The sequence below is a fragment of the Ptychodera flava genome, unplaced genomic scaffold (assembly GCF_041260155.1).
Source record: "Ptychodera flava strain L36383 unplaced genomic scaffold, AS_Pfla_20210202 Scaffold_28__1_contigs__length_4768798_pilon, whole genome shotgun sequence".
NCBI lineage: Eukaryota > Metazoa > Hemichordata > Enteropneusta > Ptychoderidae > Ptychodera > Ptychodera flava.
The window spans coordinates 579,744-599,940 of NW_027248350.1; the positions used below are offsets into that span (position 1 = coordinate 579,744).

The 20,197-nt window shown below is 39.3% G+C and overlaps 2 protein-coding genes across 3 annotated transcripts in view; both read right to left on the reverse strand.

The window, feature by feature from the left end:
- Positions 1-491: 491 nt before the first annotated feature.
- LOC139127005 (estrogen-related receptor gamma-like) overlaps positions 492-20,197 on the reverse strand; it is a 303,315-nt gene continuing 283,609 nt past the window's right edge. The window contains exon 5 of the mRNA XM_070692936.1: positions 492-2,376. Within this exon, the coding sequence (XP_070549037.1) occupies positions 2,141-2,376 (236 nt within the window). The 3' untranslated portion in view covers positions 492-2,140. The remainder of the gene's footprint in view (positions 2,377-20,197) is intronic.
- On the reverse strand, positions 12,078-17,847 carry LOC139126935 (uncharacterized). 2 transcript variants are annotated; one of them, XM_070692853.1, is made up of 4 exons: positions 17,560-17,847; positions 14,998-16,881; positions 14,486-14,644; positions 12,078-14,168 (listed from the first exon to the last, which is right to left on the reverse strand). In XM_070692853.1, the coding sequence occupies exon 2, from the start codon at positions 16,472-16,474 to the stop codon at positions 15,500-15,502; it is 975 nt and encodes a 324-aa protein (XP_070548954.1). In that variant the 5' UTR covers positions 16,475-16,881; positions 17,560-17,847; the 3' UTR covers positions 12,078-14,168; positions 14,486-14,644; positions 14,998-15,499. The 2 variants fall into 2 exon arrangements, with proteins under 2 accessions (XP_070548954.1, XP_070548956.1); XM_070692855.1 differs by lacking the exon at positions 17,560-17,847 and adding an exon at positions 17,295-17,539.

Genomic DNA, 20,197 nt, shown 5'->3' on the forward strand with positions numbered 1-20,197 from the left:
ATAATAATTGGATAGTATTAATATTACCAAATTAGTTATAAATATGTTGACACTATTTATTGTAAGATTTGTACGGCAGGATTTGTAAATAAAATTTGTTTTTATGATTTTACATGGGTTTATATATCAAAAAATTATTAAAAATTCTTTCAAATTTCAAAATGTGATTTTTCAAAAAGTACTTCAAATACAGGAAAATGTGCCGTACAATCTTATCTGTAACCTTGTTAATAGGCTGTAAAAATTCCATGTCCATATCTCATTTCAAAGTTGGATGAAATTGGTATACAATTATGTAGGAAAACTGTTATTCTGTCAAAAATGTTGAAAACAAGCCATATTTGCACCCCTCTTTTGAAGTCATAGAGCAGTTTTTTTTGGTTAATCTCACTTTTGACACCTCTTTGACACTCAAAGAATCTAAAAATGCATTTACCATAGCAGTCACTCACTCTGAATGCCAGCACGCCTTGTCAAATTTCCTGAAAAACAGCAAATAATGACTTTCCCTTTTCAAACATTTTATTAAAAGCTAGGGGACCTCTACATAGTTAATACACTAAGGACTCCCCAACTTCTTCTTATTTGGTCAGTTTTTCAGAAGTTTTAACAGGCTATAACTCTGCAATGCCTTTGTGCCCAAATGTCTAGTTTTTTTTATTCCACAGCGAATGTTGACTACTTTTATATTTTAATAGTTTTGTTGAAATTATAACTGACGCTCTAGCCTTTCCAACCACCTTAACTTAGGAATACCCGATTTCCCTAGAGGACCAATTTCACAGACCTGCCTTTCCTAAAATGGCACTACAATAGCACCAGCTGGATTAGATAAACAAAACAATGGAACATGCACACCTTGGGGATTAAAAGTCTTCTGTTTGTCACCCGAGTTGCTCAGGCAAGAACTCGGGTTTTATGTACCATGCAAGTTAATGCAGCCTTCCCTAATGTTTCTTTGCTGGGTGTTTAAATTTCAAATCTGACAGAAAAATCATTTAATTTTGAACATTTTGTCTGAATACTGTTGCTACTTCTTCCACAGACATGCCAGTAGGAATGCTGTCTGAATTACTATTTATCATGGTATCAATAAATGATCTGTTCTCTATTCTCAACCAGAAAAGCCGGAAGTTACATGGAAGTAGGATGACTACAGCAATGACTTGACTGTGCCCATCTGTGTGAAATAGTGATTATTCAAGTACAAGAGTGACTGTATGATCTACCAAATTAGCTGTCACCCTGTCTCCCTCCCATTTCCTGTAAACTGGTACAAACTCACCATTGATAACAATGGGTATGGGCTAAACCATGGCGGTGTACGGGGGAAAATTCTCAAACTCTCGTCTTGCCTCATAATGAATGTATATCAAAAGCATATGCTAATACACCACAAGGGCAATGATGCTGTTCTAGAGCATCCTCCAAAAAAAAATTTAACAAGACAGAGACTCATGTGAGAGAAGCTGCTGCCAGATTTTGTCTGATCTGTGCTTGAGGGTAAGGGTGACAAATTAGTCTTACAATACTAGGTATCTGTTCTATGGGGTTTGCTTTAGGGGAGTTGTCAAGACATCTGGTTGGAGGAGACCCCAATAACTGTTTTAATTCGTGTGAAAGTTTCGCATAATTGCATACTAATGAACCTTTTATTATGCAAATTCTGCATATCTCAACAGACAAAACCTAACGGCAACAACCAGCATGAGCAGAGCTTTCTTTGACTTAGCTACTATCAGAAATATCCTTCAAGTTACATATTTGTCAGTTAGAATTAAAAATAGTGGACAAACAAATGGATGTTCCTTGGGAGGCAGATATTTTGAGACTCAAACTTTTACAATTGTGTTTTTGGCCGACTTGTGGGGGCTTACTTTAAGTAAAGTTTTCACCCACCTAGTTTTGTGAAAATCAGGAATTTTATTTTTCCTCACAGGGACAATGCAGGGATGGCACCCATTTTGAATTTCAAATATCGGTAACTATAGAGAAAATCGTTTCTCTAGTAACAAAATTTGCACTGTGACCTCCAAACTTTCATTCTAGATTTTGAAAGAGTGTTTGAAATTTGCAGGGAGGAAAATTGGAGCCTTTTATTTTCAAGGTGCGAACTACTTCAACTGTACTGAGCAGGTTTTTATGCCATCATTTCAGAGACTAAATCGTTGAGATGAATGGTGCCATCTAGTGTCATGGATAGAAATCTTTCCGTTGCCTTGGATGCCACTGTACGCAGAGCAGGTAGTCGTAGCAACACCTTGGCATACCTTTTCTGGTCGTTCGGGTAACGAGACTTGACGTAATATCGGAGGGCGTCGACGATCTTGGCCTGAAGTTCAGTCACGCTGGCCTTGTCCTTCAATCCTGCTGCATCTGTGAGAGAAATCAAAAGTGAAAAACTTCATGGTGTAATTCAACTATTGCTGGTCATCCCTATTTTGCTTTCATCAAGTCCAACTTCGCTATAAAATACAACAGCCTCCAGATGAAACCATTGCGTTAAAAGCCTCTTGCCAAGTATTGTATCCCTGAGCTCTAACAACACCCTAGCTTACTGGTGATTAACCCTTTATGTGCAGTAATGTTTCACGCCAAAATTTTACTGCAACATTTTACTAATTTTTATGTATTTTTCTGGAATCTTTTTGATAATTTGTGACCACATGGGCATCATATTACATTGGCTGCAGCTCTTAAACAAATTTTGGCAAACTTGGAAAAAATTGAAGTGACAAAATTGACTTTGGCGCTCAAAGGGTTAAATTAACCTGTTCACCCCCGACTCCCTGTAAACAGGTCCACATTCACCATTGATAACAATGGATTGGGCTAACCATGGTGGTGAAAGGGTTAAATGCAAACTGCAGCCTGTGTCCATTAACACTGCAGTGTCACGTTTGCCATGACACCTAATAAAAAATACTACCTGTCCTGTAATTTTCAGCCCCACTACAAATTTCTAAGAAAAAGTGATGTTATATTAGGTTACATATTTCAAAATATTGACAATGTTGATTGTTAATATTTCAGTTGTTATTAGTGAGAGCTATAAATACATTTTTGATCCTTCTCCGGATTCTGAATTTACCTGGATAAGTCAAGACGATGGCATTAAGAAAACAGAATTCCGGATGGTCCAAGTTGATCTCCTTGATTCTAATGACGTAATCTAGAGTTGATTGGATGAGTTCGTGACCCCAGCCAATCTTGATAGACTGCTCCGTCGTCAATTTCACGTCGGCGCCAAACTTGACGCACCCTGTAGTGTTCCTTGATCTGCGAAATCAATGTAAGTAGTTGAGATGAAAGCAAAAAATACCAGGAGTATCATATAAATGATTAAAACGACAGACGACCGAAGTTTTCGACTATCCGTTTCTCAAGGATCACAAAGTCTACAATGGGTACACCAAACATGTGAGAAAGTGACGCTAGGCTTCACAGAGCTGCCAAAAGAAGCACCTCAGGCATATGTGATATGCACTTCTCTATTAAGTCGCCCTCCAGAATCATACAATTACTTAACGAATATAACTTTTGCCAAATAGGGACTTCGTGTAGAGATTACAGTAGCATTGTGCCACTAAAACGAAGGAAGTGCTGGTTAACTGTTTGTCATGGGATTTCTGATTGTGAAGTAACTACAAGTAGTCTTGTGCAGATACGTATACGTGCTAATGTTTTAAATGAACATGAAGTGCTGTATCTCCCAACAACGTTTTTTTATAACAAATAAGTGTACAACATGGGCACTACTAGCTGATGTTTAAGATTTAGTAACATTGCAATGTGTCTGTAATCATTGTTACAGGCTGTGCTAAGATTCAACACTGTCTTAGGGGTATGTTTGTATTTATTAACCATCGCAAGCACCCTCAGATGAGCATTGACTTCGACAATGAGGGCGACTGGAACCAGCATTCTTCCGGTAAGCGGTAATTGATAGCGTTGGCGGTTGGGAATATCAGAGCATTGAAAGCTCTTCATACCTGTATGCCAGTCTCAGGACGTTCAATTCCATGAAGGATGCCTTCAGCAGCGCCATCTGATCCTCCAGGAGCAGATCACGGAATCCCGGAACTTGCCGGGCCCATTTGATGATCAGCTGCAATTCCTTGTAACCATACTGCATCAGATCATCAATGCCAAGGTAACTCATGTCCTTCAGGCCTGCCAGGGAGGGAAAATGTGAAACATTTATATCCATCTCACCTCTACGTCTCTGTGTAGAGGTCCAACCTTACCATAGAAAACAACAAGATTGGGTCGAACCATAGTGGTGAAAGAGGTAGGGTCATGTCTAAGACTTTCCCTTTGCAAATTATTGACAGAACCGAAAGAAGGGAAGTATACTCTTTTTATCTTAACAGGCATGGAAAGCAACAACTTTCTGAATACCAACCATATTTAACCTGCTCACCCCTAATAGAGTTATCTGAGGAATGGCGGCCATTTTGAATTTCAAATATAGCAAAATGTTGGGTAATTTGTTTCACTAGTTCCAAACTTTTCACGGTGACCCCTGGTTTTTATTGTTGATTTGGTTAAGAGAATAGTTGAAAGTTTCATTCAGGAAAGTTTGAGCAAAAGTTTAAGTCTTTCACTTTTGAGGTGCATGGTACCTTAAAGGTAGAATAGTGTACAGGCACTTATATACCGGTACTACAGACCAGTACTACAGACCAGTAAAGAATACTACCACAGTGTACCAGAGTAGAGTGTACCTGGGGGGGGTGTAGCAATGGTATGCTGTGTTATGGAATACCTTGGCATGACATACACCCGGTATGGTGAGGTAAGGCCTAGCAGTATGGTACACTAAGGTACGGTATAAAACTGTTCAACTGTACTCACAGTCTGATGTTGGTACGATGTCGGGCCTGGCAGCTATTAGGTTCTCAGCCAGTTTTTCGTATTCAGCGTTATGCTCAGGTATCGCAAACGGCGTGTTCCCACTGGCTTTGCTCTCGGCCCACGGTGTGCCCTCTCTCGAAAGAGCGTATTGTGTTTTTCAACGGCTCAGCTGGTAAATCAATGTTTCTGTTCTCGTTTCTGTTTGACGATGGCCGAGTCGTGGCGTCTGTGTCGTTGTCTGTCTTTAACCGTTTTGCTTTTTGTTTCCCTCCCGGTGTGCGGTCCTCCCTGACAGCTGTGAAAAAAAATACAGAAATTGTAGAATAACTGGCATTGAGATGATAAATAGAGCAAAATAGATGATAGTGAGTTTGGTTTTGTTCTGGCCGTGATTTCGTTGGAGTCCGAGGATTCTTGCCTCGACGGGACACTTCTTAAAACAAACATGAGCAATGTACATATGCAGTCTGTGACATGATCGTGTGTACTGGTATACGGCCAACCTGTAGGTCCATCAATACACTAAGTTACACTTTTTTGTTATTCATGGTGTACTATTACGCAGCCAGTGCATGTAGCTGTGTTTTCTGAAGATTTTTCACTATTTTTGTTTTGAATGTCAATTCCAAATTCTTGTCCTATTCCCCAAAGTATGTTGAAACACCTATTACAGTATTCAGCTTTCAACACAGTGTGTAAAATACAGTGTCGCTGTTTACTTTTAGATTCCAATTTCTAGTCCGGACCAGAATTTGCATGTCAACAACTGCAATGCATTCTACACATGTACAGGCAGAGTTGACAAGCTGAATACTGTGTATCTCAACATGCTTATGGGGGAGTTAAACAAGAAATTGTAGCCTGACATAAAAAACAAAAATGTGTATTCCCCAGCTCCTGTACCTTTAAGGTAACATCTGTTATGTATGATAAACACACTGACATCACAGAAATTGCCAATCAACCTGTAAAATTCCCCGTGAAATTAGACTAACGAGGTGTATACCTTCCCAAAAATTTATTTTCTAGAATCGATTTTCATTGTAACTTCAACTTTCTTGTCCTCATCTCTGGTCAACAACACATCACACTCAGACGCTCTTGGAATCTCGGTCGCCCTGTCGTTCGCCCTCTGACCCTCTAGTGATACTGGTGTGCTCTTACGGATTTGGTTATCCTTGACAATCATCCATCCCACCATCACCATGAAGATCTGATGTCCATATTCAGGTGCAAGTCTCAATTAATGGACGTTCACCAAGATTATGCACCAAAATAGTAGCAGAACAGAAACTGACACTCTCTTGAGTCTTCCCAGGGATATTGTGTCTTTCTTACTCCTCAAGAATCTTACTCATGACATAGCTCTTGTACTGTACAGGTCAGTGACCGTCTCTTCAGGGAATACCACTACTTTACCACCCTTTTCTGGAAAAGTATATTCCCAGTGAATCCAAGCTCCTGAAATTTATCCCTTTCCCACATCTCTTCTGATGTTTTAACATCACACACATTTTGAGTATTGGAGTGTTGGTACTGCAAGCTGTCACTGCAGATGGCCTTTTTTCACCATTTTTTGTTTTGAATGTCAACTATATTTTCCTCTTGTACTCCCTAAAGTATATTGAGGTACACAGTGTGGAGCTTGTCAACAAAGCCTTTACATGTTAAGACTGAATCGTTGTTGTTGATAAGATAATTCCAGTCCTGACCAGAATTCAAATGTACACAATGACAGTGCATTTTACATGCATAAACATAGTGTTGACAAGCTAAATAGAGGGCGTTTCAACATGATTCTGGGAGTAAAAACAACAGCAATGATGAGTGGCATACAAAACAAAAAAATAGTGAAAAAAAATGGAAAGTTACAGCGACTGTACTGACCCTTAAATTGACAGAGTCCATAAACAGGACTGGGACATGAGTTTTCAAATCAGATTTGTTGAGTACAACAAGGCACAAAAATTTCAAATCTGTTTTTTTCAGAATGCAATTTTCTCTCAAGTGATTTGAATGTGATCTACCATTTCCCTTGTCATGTTAATTAACCGTTTGAGTGACCAAGTTATTTTTTAAACCTTTCTACAATGTAAGACAGACATTTTTTTTCAGATTTAGACAATTTTTACTCAGATTTTTACCAAAATTTCGACTAAAACTGCAACTAATATTGTAATGAAAAGTTATGTCCTCTTAGTACAAAATTATCCAAACAGTTAAAGAAAATTTAAGTGGCCAAAATGTTGCACTATAATTTTGGTGGGAAAAAACTACAGCATGATTCTGAAGCTTTATACAGCTCCTCTATCAAAGTTCCCATATTCTCCCATCAAGTAAAGGTATGTGTTCATACAGGGTCTTCAGAAAAAATTTTATCAGCCATGCAAAACATGGGCCTTGCGGTACATGTTGTACCTGCTGCAGTGCCACCACAGGGAAATAAGGCATTTATAGTCTAAGCCAAATATATTGATAATTATGAATGAAATATGAATATTATTAATAAAGTCAATATGGTATTAATCAGATTTGAGGTTCTTCTTTCGCTCTGTAATACATGCCACTAAACAGATTCAACTCTGAAAGTTGATTTCTTTTCTGTTTTGCAATATTTAGAATATCACTGAATGCCTGTGGCTTACACTGACAGAGCCATTTACAGTATTCCAATATAGTGTGTGTATGGGTAACTGGTCAACTTGACCCCGCGTCAACTGGAATCCAGTCAACTGAACACAACATCCATGTCAACTGAACCCTGCACCCAAGTCCACTGGACCTAAAATGTTTTATGCCAAAGCACCCTGGCCCTGATCAATTTCACTCGAAAAGCTCACTTTAGAGGTTATGATCAACTGGTACAACTTGCAGTGACATTCTGGGCCGTGATGAACGCAAATCAAAACCAACCCCCTTGAACTCTTTATTTCCATCGCACAGGCAAAACAGGCTTAAATAAATGTAAATATGAAAATTCTGTGAAATTTGTGTCAGTCAGTCCTAAACTTAGGATAGAATGCACTTTATACCCAAACTAGAGTGACAGTATGTTCCGAATCAGCAACCTAGCGGCGCAGTTACAGACAGTTGTGTTGTAGGTTACTAGGGGATAATTATCTACATATGTGGGTCCGCACACATATTTTAAGAAGAAACAGGGAAGAAAAGGGAAGTGGCCAGACCCCTAAGCCAGCCAAACTCTCTACATGTCTGTGAAAACATTTTTATCTTATTCACCATATATAAACCTGGTTTTATACTCTTGGCTTTTGAATGTTTGGAGCCTCAAACATCAACAAATAATGCGTCGATTGGGCCATTTGAGATCTGTCATGAACGATCCTACTAATTACTGCCCCTGACTGCCCTTGGCTGCCCGAGGACTTCCCGAGAACCTCCTGAGGGTAGCCTGAGAAAAAAGTAGGCCATATAAACATTGATTTGGTGTGCATGTGATGTTTTCTCCAGAGGTTCTTGAACCCAATAGACACTGGATTCTGATTTTGAGATCATACCATTCAGTGCAAGGGGTGGTAGGTTGTCAAGCTGCCAGTGCATACAAGGCAATGCTATGGTACCCCTTGCATTGAATGATATGGTCTCATTATCAAGATGCAAAATCCTTACAGTCCAGTTTTCCTGGTTCCACAACCATCAGAAAGAACATCACATGAACGCCAAATCAATGTTATTGTTATTGTTGGTTGGCCAGGCATGATATAAGTTTAACCTATTGGGCTAGTCTTAGCATGCTTGAAATTCGCCCTACTTTTTCCTCAGGCAATCCTAAGGCAGCTCCGGGCAGTAATTTAGTGAGACCCGTTGTAAAGTGCCTGGCACATAGTATCTAATTTGCATATCGGTTCAAGGGACTGAAATTTAGCATAAATTAGTTATGGTGACACAAATTGACAGAGTATCAAATGAACAAGTAAGATGTGCTAAATTTGAATCCCTTGAACAGATATGTATAAGAAGTCTGGCTGTTGGGCCTGGCCATCTTCTCCTTATATACCATACATGTTTAATAATGTTGATTCAGGGGTGATCTATATACATTCAGTGACATCTAGCAACTGTAGAGAAGAAAAGTAACAAAGGTAAGAAAATACTAGACTGGTCGTATTAAATAATATTCATATTTATATGTTGTTTCCACTACAAATGCCTTATTCGCCTGTGGTGCCATCTGCGGCCCCAGTACTCCCTTTGTTGTTCTGCGCAGGGGGAGCCAGAGGCGACCCCTAGCTGGCCGAAAATCCCTACTCTTGAACAGTTTGTTGCAGAGCTCAGATTCCAAGGGAAGATGACACGGCCAAGCGAAGGAGTGGTGCTGGTACGGCAAAGAATCACCGCAGCAGAACGAAACAGCATGTACCGTTGTACGTTCATTGCATACGGTGGCGAGTGACATCATTGGTTTGACCTTAAATTTATTATGTATGCGGTCTGGCCTAGAAACGGTACCAGTCGTTACATGCAATCCCACACTGTAAAAGCGCTTTAAAAAGAATGTTCTACTCACCTTCCACTTTCATTCCCATGTTCAAACATTTTGGAACCTGCAGAATTGGCAGTTGTTTCGACTGAACTTGGTCACCTCGCAGACCTCCTTTTCCCGGCACGAATATTTCAGTTGTTTTTGCACTGTCCGTTTGAAGAAACCCTTGCACCCTTCGCATGAATAGACCGAGTAGTGGTACCCGGACGCTTTGTCAGAGCACACGAGACACAAGAGCTCGTTGGTTGTTGTCACTGCGCTCGACGTGCTGGGCTCCTCATCCCTCGATGCCGATGGCTCGCCGTCGGCAAGTGGTGTACATGTTTCGAGATCAAACCTGGGCGCTGGGGCGGCCATGTTTTTTTTTTCTATGGCAAAGAAGACCCCTCGAGTTTGTGAACACAGTACGCGGTTCGTGCTGCAGATAATGGTCAAACCATACTTGAAGGGGATGGCTGCTTAGGAAAAGAGGGGGAGCGACAGACTATGGCGACTCACAAATATCAGAACATCACTTTGAAAAAACAAGTATATCGTTCAGAATTGTTGCAAATTATTTAAAGAAATTTCGCTTAATTTGAGTTGAATCGACCTTGATATGCTGAATTATCATTAAAATTATATTTAAGAACATCTTTTTAGCAACGAGAAAAGTGTGAATCCGGCAGACCATTAAGCGCCTGATATGCGTACAACGAAAATGCAAGTCACCATGGCAACTCACAGTGGCAATGCATTGACGTCATCATTTGAATTTATAAATAAAGTTATGTTTGCAGTGTACAGTACATGAGCAACAGCTAACACGCTGCGTTTTGTGCCAACAACAAATAAACTGTCCGCAATATCGGGTGCTTTACCCTTCATTGAACTAAAAATTTCATTTCGAGTAAAATAAAACGTGCGAAAACGGATGTGGTATAAACAATTTTTCTTGAAATCGTCATTGGCTTTTATCTAGAAAGATTTGCCAGGAAAATACTGTCTCTGTATGATACCGTCAGCAACAGCTGCAACGTCATCAGTATCTTCACATCTGATGAAAATTACAGATAGAGATTGCGACCTTCATAAGTTTGGTCGGTGTTTTTACAACGCGACCCGGCAACGCGACGGACTAACTGCATACCTATGAGAACCGCCAGACGCTAATAGCTAGGTACACGGCGGAGGGTCAGTGTAGCCCATTTGTGGGTCACGTGGCCGGACCCTTCCGTCATGTACCCAACTATTACTTAGCGACTGTGATTAGACGATAAAGAATAAACAAAAGCAAGAAAGAAACATTTGCATATAATAATTAGAATGTTGCTAGAAATTGGTCACCCAAGTCTTTATTTGCTATAAATCACACATTCTGAGCACTTTGCACAAGCACTAACATTTGTGTCTGGAACCTCACTATAGATTTGACACTCCTCTCCCACTATGCTTTTTTCCGGTTTCAAACTACTCATTGAAACTGAAAAGGTGCACGTGTACATATAGACATACATACATACATAAATACATACGAATGATATATATATATATATATATATATATATATATATATATATATATATATATATTTGTTTTTTTTTCTTCTTCTTTCTTTCTTTCTTAGACGGTAAAATAAAATTAACACCAAAACTCCGAAGTCGCACCTACCTTCAACTATTTTGGTATAGTATCATCCAGGTCTGGTTTCTCGGAATACACGTAGCGCAATCACCATCAATCTTGTAGGCAAGAAAGCTGTTGCAAGGTTTGGTAGTGAGAGAACATTTGATTTCTGGAGAGGTGAAAGATATAGCCGTTGGTTGCTATTTTTGGGCAGCATTTTTTCTGTCACTGTAACAGCATTTCTTCCTATAGTTCTATACCCAATTATTTTTTTATGCGGAAGCAATTCATTTTTCTTTCTCGGTGACCAATTTTTATATTCACCATCATGACATTCGTCATCACCTTTATCAAAAATGTTAACCATGTCCCGTGCTTCTTGTGATCAGGCCCACTGCACCTGGAATATCTTCCTCTAATTTTACCAACTATTTCCGATATGTGATTATTCAAGCAAGTCATCCCTGTTTTCATATCAAGTGCTTTCAGAGGATGAAGTTGTTGATGATTGTTCGACACAGTAGGATAATACACAGTGAATCAATTGAATTATTTAACCCTTTCACCACCATGGTTTGTCCCAAATCCATTGTTTTCTATGGTAAAGTTGGACCTGTATACAGGGAACTGGGGGTGAAAGGGTTAATGTAGAATGAGCCTCGGGGACAGATATTCGGACTCCCTAAAACTTTTCTTTTCTGATCTACCACTTGCGGAGGTTCAATATAAAGCTCTTGGTATAAAAAAAAAAAAAAAAACTTTCAACCGTCTTAGTCTTAATCGAAAATTACATTTTTGTCCAGTCTATCTTGGAGTTAGTATGGCGGCCATTTGAATTTCAAATACAGGTATATATAGTGTAATTTGTAATTCTAGTACCAAAATTTTCACGATGACGCTCGATTTTTATTCTTCATTTTGAAAGAGAATGGTTCAAATATTCCTTGAGGAAAGGTTGAGCAAAAGTTTGTCTTTCACTTTTGAAGCGCATTCTACCTTACGTCCAGCTGCTTACGTCAAAAGCTAATACACCTACGTAACAGATAAGACATCCCCAGCAAAGTTGTGTGATAAGCCTGGAAGTAAAGGAGATTAAAATAATGATGCAAGTGAATTTGTTGTGAATTTTCGGGTCCCGTGTGATGCGCCTTGAACTCATTTCGCACTAACCATGGCAAAAAGTCAGAAACATAGAATGGTTAATAATTGGAGATCAGTAAGATCAAATCTACTGTTGATTATAACACTCTTTGCTGAAGTGATCGATAATTATTGGTCGCGGAAAGTAATCGTGAAAGTCTTCATCTCAGATCTGTGTGGTTATATTAGAGGACGGGAAAATTGTGATAATATTGTCCTCATAAAGATCAACAAGTCACTCAAAAATCACTGATAAACCTCTAATTGCTATCGTGCTAGGCCAAACGAAAGCTTCAGACTGATCAAAAGGAGAATCCCTTGAAAAAAAACACATTAACTTCACCTCGTTGACTACACATCCGCGAGGCGTTATCACGTGGCAGGCATGACATGCTAGTGAATAAAAGACATTGTAGAATTCGTGTCATTTTGAAGTTGCTACTGATAATGAACGAACATTTTGAATTATTCCGATTCAATCGATTATTATCTTGTGATTATCATTGAGAACTATTAATTAGCAGTGTTTCACTTTCATCAATTTACTTTCATCGATAATTGTAGGACAGAACCCAGGGATACGGAAATCTCGTTATCACTGCTCAGAAACCCCAGCAGCATGATTACGCCCTCTACCGCTCGACCGATCGCGACCGTGGCGTTTTTTTCTTGCATGAGGGCGCCCCAGCAGCGTGAACTGCAGCCGGCGGCGCTATTTGCTGAGATCTGGAACAAGCCTCTACGACCTGTGTTAGGTATACTCGTCTCAGCTGAAATATATATGTGCTTGTACCAAACACGTTAGTTATCGTTCTCTAAAACTTTTGGGCATCGTGAGAAAATATTTACCGATATTGAGCCAGTTTTGAGGAAAGTAAAAAAAACCTCTGCATGCTCTTTCACAGACCGTTATCATGATCAACTGACAGCTTATTTGAAGAAACATGAAATCCTATATTGACATGTTTCACGCGAAGAGCTTTTTAAGAGTATCGCTATTGGAATTAAAGAAATAGCTTTGCAGACTGTCAAATATTCCTGTACAAACTGAACACCTATATTTGTGTAATTTGCAAACTTTGAAACTGAAACGAACATCGATGGCAGCGACCGCGGGGCCGCGCCTCATCTCTCGGGGGAAAATTATCAGGCTCAAGCTTTACATGACCGTTCTCTTCAACACAGGAAGGAAACCATATTTGAAATCGATGCAAAAACTCTGTAATGAATTTCTCTGCCACTGATTTTTTTCTTTAAGACGATATGACGACTTATTTTTGAAATTGATGTGCACTCAGTAGAGCTGGCTAAGTCACGCTGTGCGGTGAACTAGATACAGTAGTCGCTGGACGATGGTACATGCTGACATTATTTCAAATCTTAGAGCAAGTCACATGTTTGTTACGACCACTTCACCGTTATATTCACTTAGTTTTAGTCAAGAATTCTATAAAAAAGAAGGACAGGAAGAAGCTTCGATAGAAAGAAATGGTGACCATTATTGCTCCTGAAGTAAAAGCGATTGTCACCGTCGCTTCCTCTACAACAGCGATGGTGTTCATCATTATTGTGCAAAGAAATTTGATTGGCATTATCTGGGAAAATTTCTCAGTATATTTCTGTCACTCATCTGTCTGTCTCACAGGCGCTCCTTAGCTTGGTAGTCTGCTAAGTAGATCGATTTTCGGATCGATCTATTGATCCCGTAGTCGATATGCCCGCCACTGCAACCTAAATACTCACAAGGTGTGCAACACGTACAGTCACTCAAAAAACACACCACCCGATTTGTAAACTGGCCGTGCGCTCGCACAAAACATTCAGAACTGCACTCCCATATACCTAGTTGGATCACAAATTTAACCATCTCCTCAAAAATCACGCCGATGAATGTGTTACTCGCGTCATCTTGAAGAAATCGGCCGTGTTTTGAGACCAAGCGAGGTGAAATGCTGCCTGCAGAACGATTCTACCACATGACGTCATTTTTCCACTGTTGATTGGTTCAACCATGGAGGTAGGAAGAAGCTTCAAAAGCCTTGGCAACACTGCTGCTTAAGACCTATGCATAATAAATCAAGGGCACACTGAAGTTAGATAGATTTCTGTAAAATTTTCTTCCATCATTTGCTTACAGGCTGTTGATTTGCCAAAGACAGTGAGAGTGATTTTTCCTCTTCTTCCCCCTTTTCCGTTCATTTCTTTAGGCCACTATATTACAAATCCTAACCAAACTTATAAAAGCTAAAGAAAAATAAAATGTTCCATAATTTTGTAGGTACAGCATTCAACAGCAACACTCAGAAATTAAACGACTAAGTTATACCCAATTCATTATATATATACTTCCACTAAAACAGATAATAGGTAATGACATACCTGGGCTGCTGTCTTAACACGCATTCTGGAAGACGGCTTCAGATGAATATGTTCATATGATATCTTTGGTAATTTTCGCAGACGTGCTTGCCTCTCATTTCCAATATCATCATCAATAAGGTTGATTAGCTGAACCCAAGTTATCGGTTGATTTTGATACTGAAAATAAACAGCACAAACATGATTAATATGCACACTATCACTACACATCACAGTTTGGAGAGAGATGCATAAATAACTGTACAGTCATCAATGTTTGAAGTAAAGAGATAAAGTAAATATTGCAAATTCCATACATACAATGGTCAAGTGCTGCTGTGTTTACTGAGTAAATGGTGAGCAACAGCTTTGTACAATAAAGTATAGAAACACAGACAAACCACTGTTGTTGATGCCTGTATTTTTTTTTATTTGTTATGAAATAAAAATGAAATTTGTGATATTTAAAAAATCTGTGGCGATTCCTATTTTCAAACTCTTTCAGGCTTAAGTGTTACACTTGTCATACTTACATGTAAATTTCTTGTTTTGCTGTTCCAGCCGGAATTTTCCCAATTGTTGCGCGTAGTTTTAATGAGATGGGGGACATCACATATGAAGTAGATCATCCTGTTTTTGTCAAATGGATTTGTAGTGCAGTGTGTTATGTTGTCATCAGCTGGGTGCCATGGATCCTATAAAACTTTCTGTTCGGTGTTGCACCGTCCGAAACGAATGCCCTGACCATAAAGCTAGCGTATTCTAATGCATCCACAGCTTCCCAAACTGCCCAGTAAAGTTGTTGACTTGAAAATCCGCAGCAAGGAAACCATCCAAACACTTCTCGAAGAGGAGAAAATATTCCCCTAACCATGAATGCCAGTACATGACTTGCCAGTGGAGTGTCATCCTTTGGTACATCATTGTCACTTATCTTTAGCTTTTCCACATAATTTTCGATCTCTTCATTAATACTTCCAAGGTTACAAAATCCTATCAGTTTCCCACTAGCACTGCTATATACGAGACCACTCTTTATTTGACTTCATCAAAGAGCAAGCTGACGTTGCGCTTAAACTCTGGTTCTTCCTTCATTTCTTCTTTGATGCGTCGGATTATATCATAGTTGACACCATCAGTCGTTGTTGAGAACTTGGTATAGTCCCTCAAAGTACTCTCACCAGGGAGAATAAGCATGTTGGTACTACGCAGGAATCGGTAAGCAGATGATGATTTGGCATGTAGAGCTATACACCACTTTATCATCATTGGGTGCCACCTTCTCTGTGTCTTTGATTTCACTTCTACTGCTTGCTTCTGCTGTTGCCAAAATATACGTTGAGCGCTGTCTGCAGGAAAACATGACATGACTTCATTGTTCTTGTCATTCATTACTGATGAGAAAGAAGTTGATAAGTCTTCATCTAGTGTTTCCCCTTTCTCTTCTATCACATGACGTACACGATCTTGTAGGTTTTGAACCTTTCTCTTCAGCTGTTCGTTCTCTTTTTGTAGTTTTCTTGTCTTTCCTTCAAGCACTTGCCTGCTCAATAGATCATTTCTGGTGTACTTCTGATTGGTTGCGTCAGTTAATACATTCTTATTGTTTATAGAGTTTTGTGTGGATAGGTAAGAGCGATATATGGAGCAGACTGAGCATCTTGATGAGCTGTTCTGTGTAATGAGTATTTCACATTTCATGTGGCGAACTGTCCTGTATGTGACCAAGTCTTGTTCATATGCCTCAATTTCATTGTGCTTGTTAAAAAACATGGTCAAGTTGTTTGGTGATTTTGATCGACAAAGCTTGTCATAGCCGTTGTTGCCAATGCAATGAGTTGATGTTTCTATCAAGTTGAACAGTGTGTGGCACGAGCTTGTGTCAAGACATTTTGGAATTTCATGGAAAATAGGTGAAGCTTTTGCTGGTTTGCCATATATCTCTATGTTCCATGTACCTGAGTGATGAACTTGAACCAAAGTAGACACCATCTTATTTCCATTTGACATTTTAAAACAAGAAATGCCATCATTAGTAGTTGACAAGTAGTATCCAAATTTCAATGCTTCAGCTGATACTGCAGATATCAATGATGTTGTTGGTTCTTCCTTATCACTGCATATGGTGCACTGTTGTGTGTGGCTTTCAAATACAGCAAGGGCAATGTTGATAGCTTTGTTAGTCAGCTTATAACGGCGTGTAGTTTCCTTCCATTTATTTAATTTCACATGGCAACATTTGCAGATAAATGGTGGATATATATCAGGATCCTCACCAAGGACATCAATATTAATGCCCGTTTGATTGTAATGGATTGGGCATCCTTCTTGATCGGCTTTCTGTCTGTAGGAATTGCCTTTTCACTGTTGCACAATCTACAAAACGACTTCAACTTATTACGGTGATATTCCATATCCTAGAAACAAGATTAAACAGGAACCATCTATTATAATGATATTCCAAAATATGCTCCCATTTTGTCCCATTGTACAAAATATACACAGGATCGCCATTAGAGATTATGATGCTGCAGTACAATGCTATACAAGTATATACGGAGATTCCACGATCAATACAAATACACCATATAAACTTTTAAGTATTCTGAATTTGAAGGAAATGACACGAAACACTGGAAACAAAATTAGCAAGAGTGGCCAGTTCGACTACGGACACACTAGTTTGACCTTTTGACCATGGTTCGACGGCACGGCCAAGAGTATGTACTGATAACAACACCCTATCGTCAATACGACATGGATGTAGTAGTATCTACAAAGTTACAATGTTTAAAAAACGATAAATAAGATAGGGACCATAGCGACTTACTATCAGCATGGACGTAACACAGACTCCCGATGCTAGATTATGCTAATCACTGAACCCGGTCGGTAAACTGACTGAAATTCAGACTTCAATTACAGAAACGCAACGCGTCGCAACGTCAACCTGATATGACTATCTACAACCCAAGGTTATGTCCTTTCAAAACAATGTCGACGTTTTTTGCGGAAATTTGCGGAAACCCGAAAAGAGTATAAGTAATGTGACTTGTAAATAAGCTGTAGAAACGAACAAATGTTTCCGTACTCACTTTTTATGCGTCCGGCTGAGCTGAAGCTGGTCCTCCGATGAGTTATATAACCTGTTGTGTTCAAAAGCATCAACTGCGCATGTGCTACCACAGTATTCTTAGTCTACGCATTCGATTTAAATCCACGGTAAAAATATTTCGACTCATTAAATTTGACAGTTATGTGACCAGGCGGCCTCAAAGGACCGGCTAAAGCGAGGATAAGAAAGGAGATAACAGGATTATCTGGGCATTATACAATGGCGGTTAATCCATTTATTTCTCGTGCAGGCTCCTTCTCTTCCTACCTCCATGATCTGTCTATGCAAGATTTGTTTGTGACCTAAATGTGCAATACTTTTGTATGTTAAATTGTAAAAATCACACCCAGATTGTGTTGACCGTGAATACAGCTGCAAGGCAGTTGGTGAACTTTGTCAAATTAGTCCGCCGGGTCACTGAACGAACGTGTCTGCACCACGCCGTCCATGGATCAGCTGGTTGCTAGGCGACAAAGCAGCTATTGTTACTTATTGACGCGATATGTTTTGTCACTAAAGTTGTGAACGAAACAAAAACTAATAAACCTACAAATTGAAGAAGAGTCATTTCCTACTGTGATTGTTATGAGAAACGAGTTGTATCAAAGAGCTCAAGCTCAGAAAATTGAAACTTTGCTTAAAGTCATGTTATTTTTTTGGTCACTTCGTTGTAGTTTTTAGACATGTATACCTTTTACGAGAAAAATAAAAAAAAAATTGTGAAAACAAATCATTACGAAAGTGAAAGTGGAGATTAAAAAATCTACAAATATTCATTCAGGAAATTGATAAAATCAAACAAACTATTCATTGCCGTTGAGAGGAGCTGTATTTTAGGTTTTAGGTATAAGTCATTCAGTTTTGTAGTTTATTGCCTCCTCCTTTCAGCGATGTTGTGATATTATTACTGTAACTTCGTCTCCTGTGAACAGATACATTTTGATAATATTGGTCTTACTTTGTCGACTGAGAAATGTTTATTTTCATTGATATATCTGCTATACTTAACCAGACATGTATATTTTTTTCAATAACTTGTTTGTAAAACTGACTTTGTACTGTATATCAGACAATATGATTTCACAAACTGATGTATTCATGATTGTTCCATATGCAAACAAGTTTGTAACACAGTCAATTTGAGAAGAAACTAAGCTTAGCGTGTATCAGAAATAATGACAGGTTTCAACGACATCTTTCCCATGCTATTGACGTATTCTATTTCCTGTACAGTTTTGTATCGTTTTTTATCAGGAAAAGTAATTTTTATTTTACTTTTTCTCTTTTATTGGGGATTTTGCCTTGTTGGTATGGTTCTGTTTACGCGTGTTTTGTCCCTTTTTTGTCGTTTTATTGTAGATCTGTATGTCGATTTGCTCATTAGTTTGAGGAATAAATGAATTAATTAAACGTTAATTAAGCATGACGACCCTCATGATAATTTTGGTGATAAGATTGCTGGCACGGAGTAAGCTTTGTTAGTGCTAACACGAGGCAAGTAACCCGCTGAGAACAATTTCCACTTCTAGACCGTACAACTGTAGACGTTGCACTTTATGGGAATTTGTAGAACCCAAGGTTTGCAGCGCCAGTGGCCGATATCTCGGCTCACCACCCCTTCCGCTATAGTTTTAATTTTAAAGGCATGGTCAGAGAGAGAGAGAGAGAAGAGAGAGAGAGAGAGAGAGAGAGAGAGAGAGGGGGGGGAGCAGACAGACAGACCACAGCCGCTCCTTAGCTGGGTAGTCTGCTAAGTAGATCGATTTTCGGATCGATCTATTGATCCCGTAGTCGATATGCCCGCCACTGCAACCTAAATACTCACAAGGTGTGCAACACAGTCACTAAAAAACACACCACCCGATTTGTAAACTGGCCGTACGCTCGCACAAAACATTCAGAACTGCACTCCCATATACCTAGTTGGATCACAAATTTAACCATCTCCTAAAAAATCACGCCGATGAATGTGTTACTCGCGTCATCTTGAAGAAATCGGCCGTGTTTTGAGACCAATTGCAGTGAAATGTGGCCTGCAGAACGATTCTACCATATGATGTAATTTATTCCAATACTGATTGGCTAATCAACGGCCAAAACAAAGGTCATGGCAACATGTCACTGGTGTAGTATAGTTGAACCAATCAACAGTGAAAAAATGACGTCATGTGGTAGAATCGTTCTGCAGGCAGCATTTCACCTCGCTTGGTCTCAAAACACGGCCGATTTCTTCAAGATGACGCGAGTAACACATTCATCGGCGTGATTTTGAGGAGATGGTTAAATTTGTGATCCAACTAGGTATATGGGAGTGCAGTTCTGAATGTTTTGTGCGAGCGCACGGCCAGTTTACAAATCGGGTGGTGTGTTTTTTGAGTGACTGTACGTGTTGCACACCTTGTGAGTATTTAGGTTGCAGTGGCGGGCATATCGACTACGGGATCAATAGATCGATCCGAAAATCGATCTACTTAGCAGACTACCAAGCTAAGGAGCGCCTGTGAGACAGACAGATGAGTGACAGAAATATACTGAGAAATTTTCCCAGATAATGCCAATCAAATTCTTTGCACAATAATGATGAACACCATCGCTGTTGTAGAGGAAGCGACGGTGAC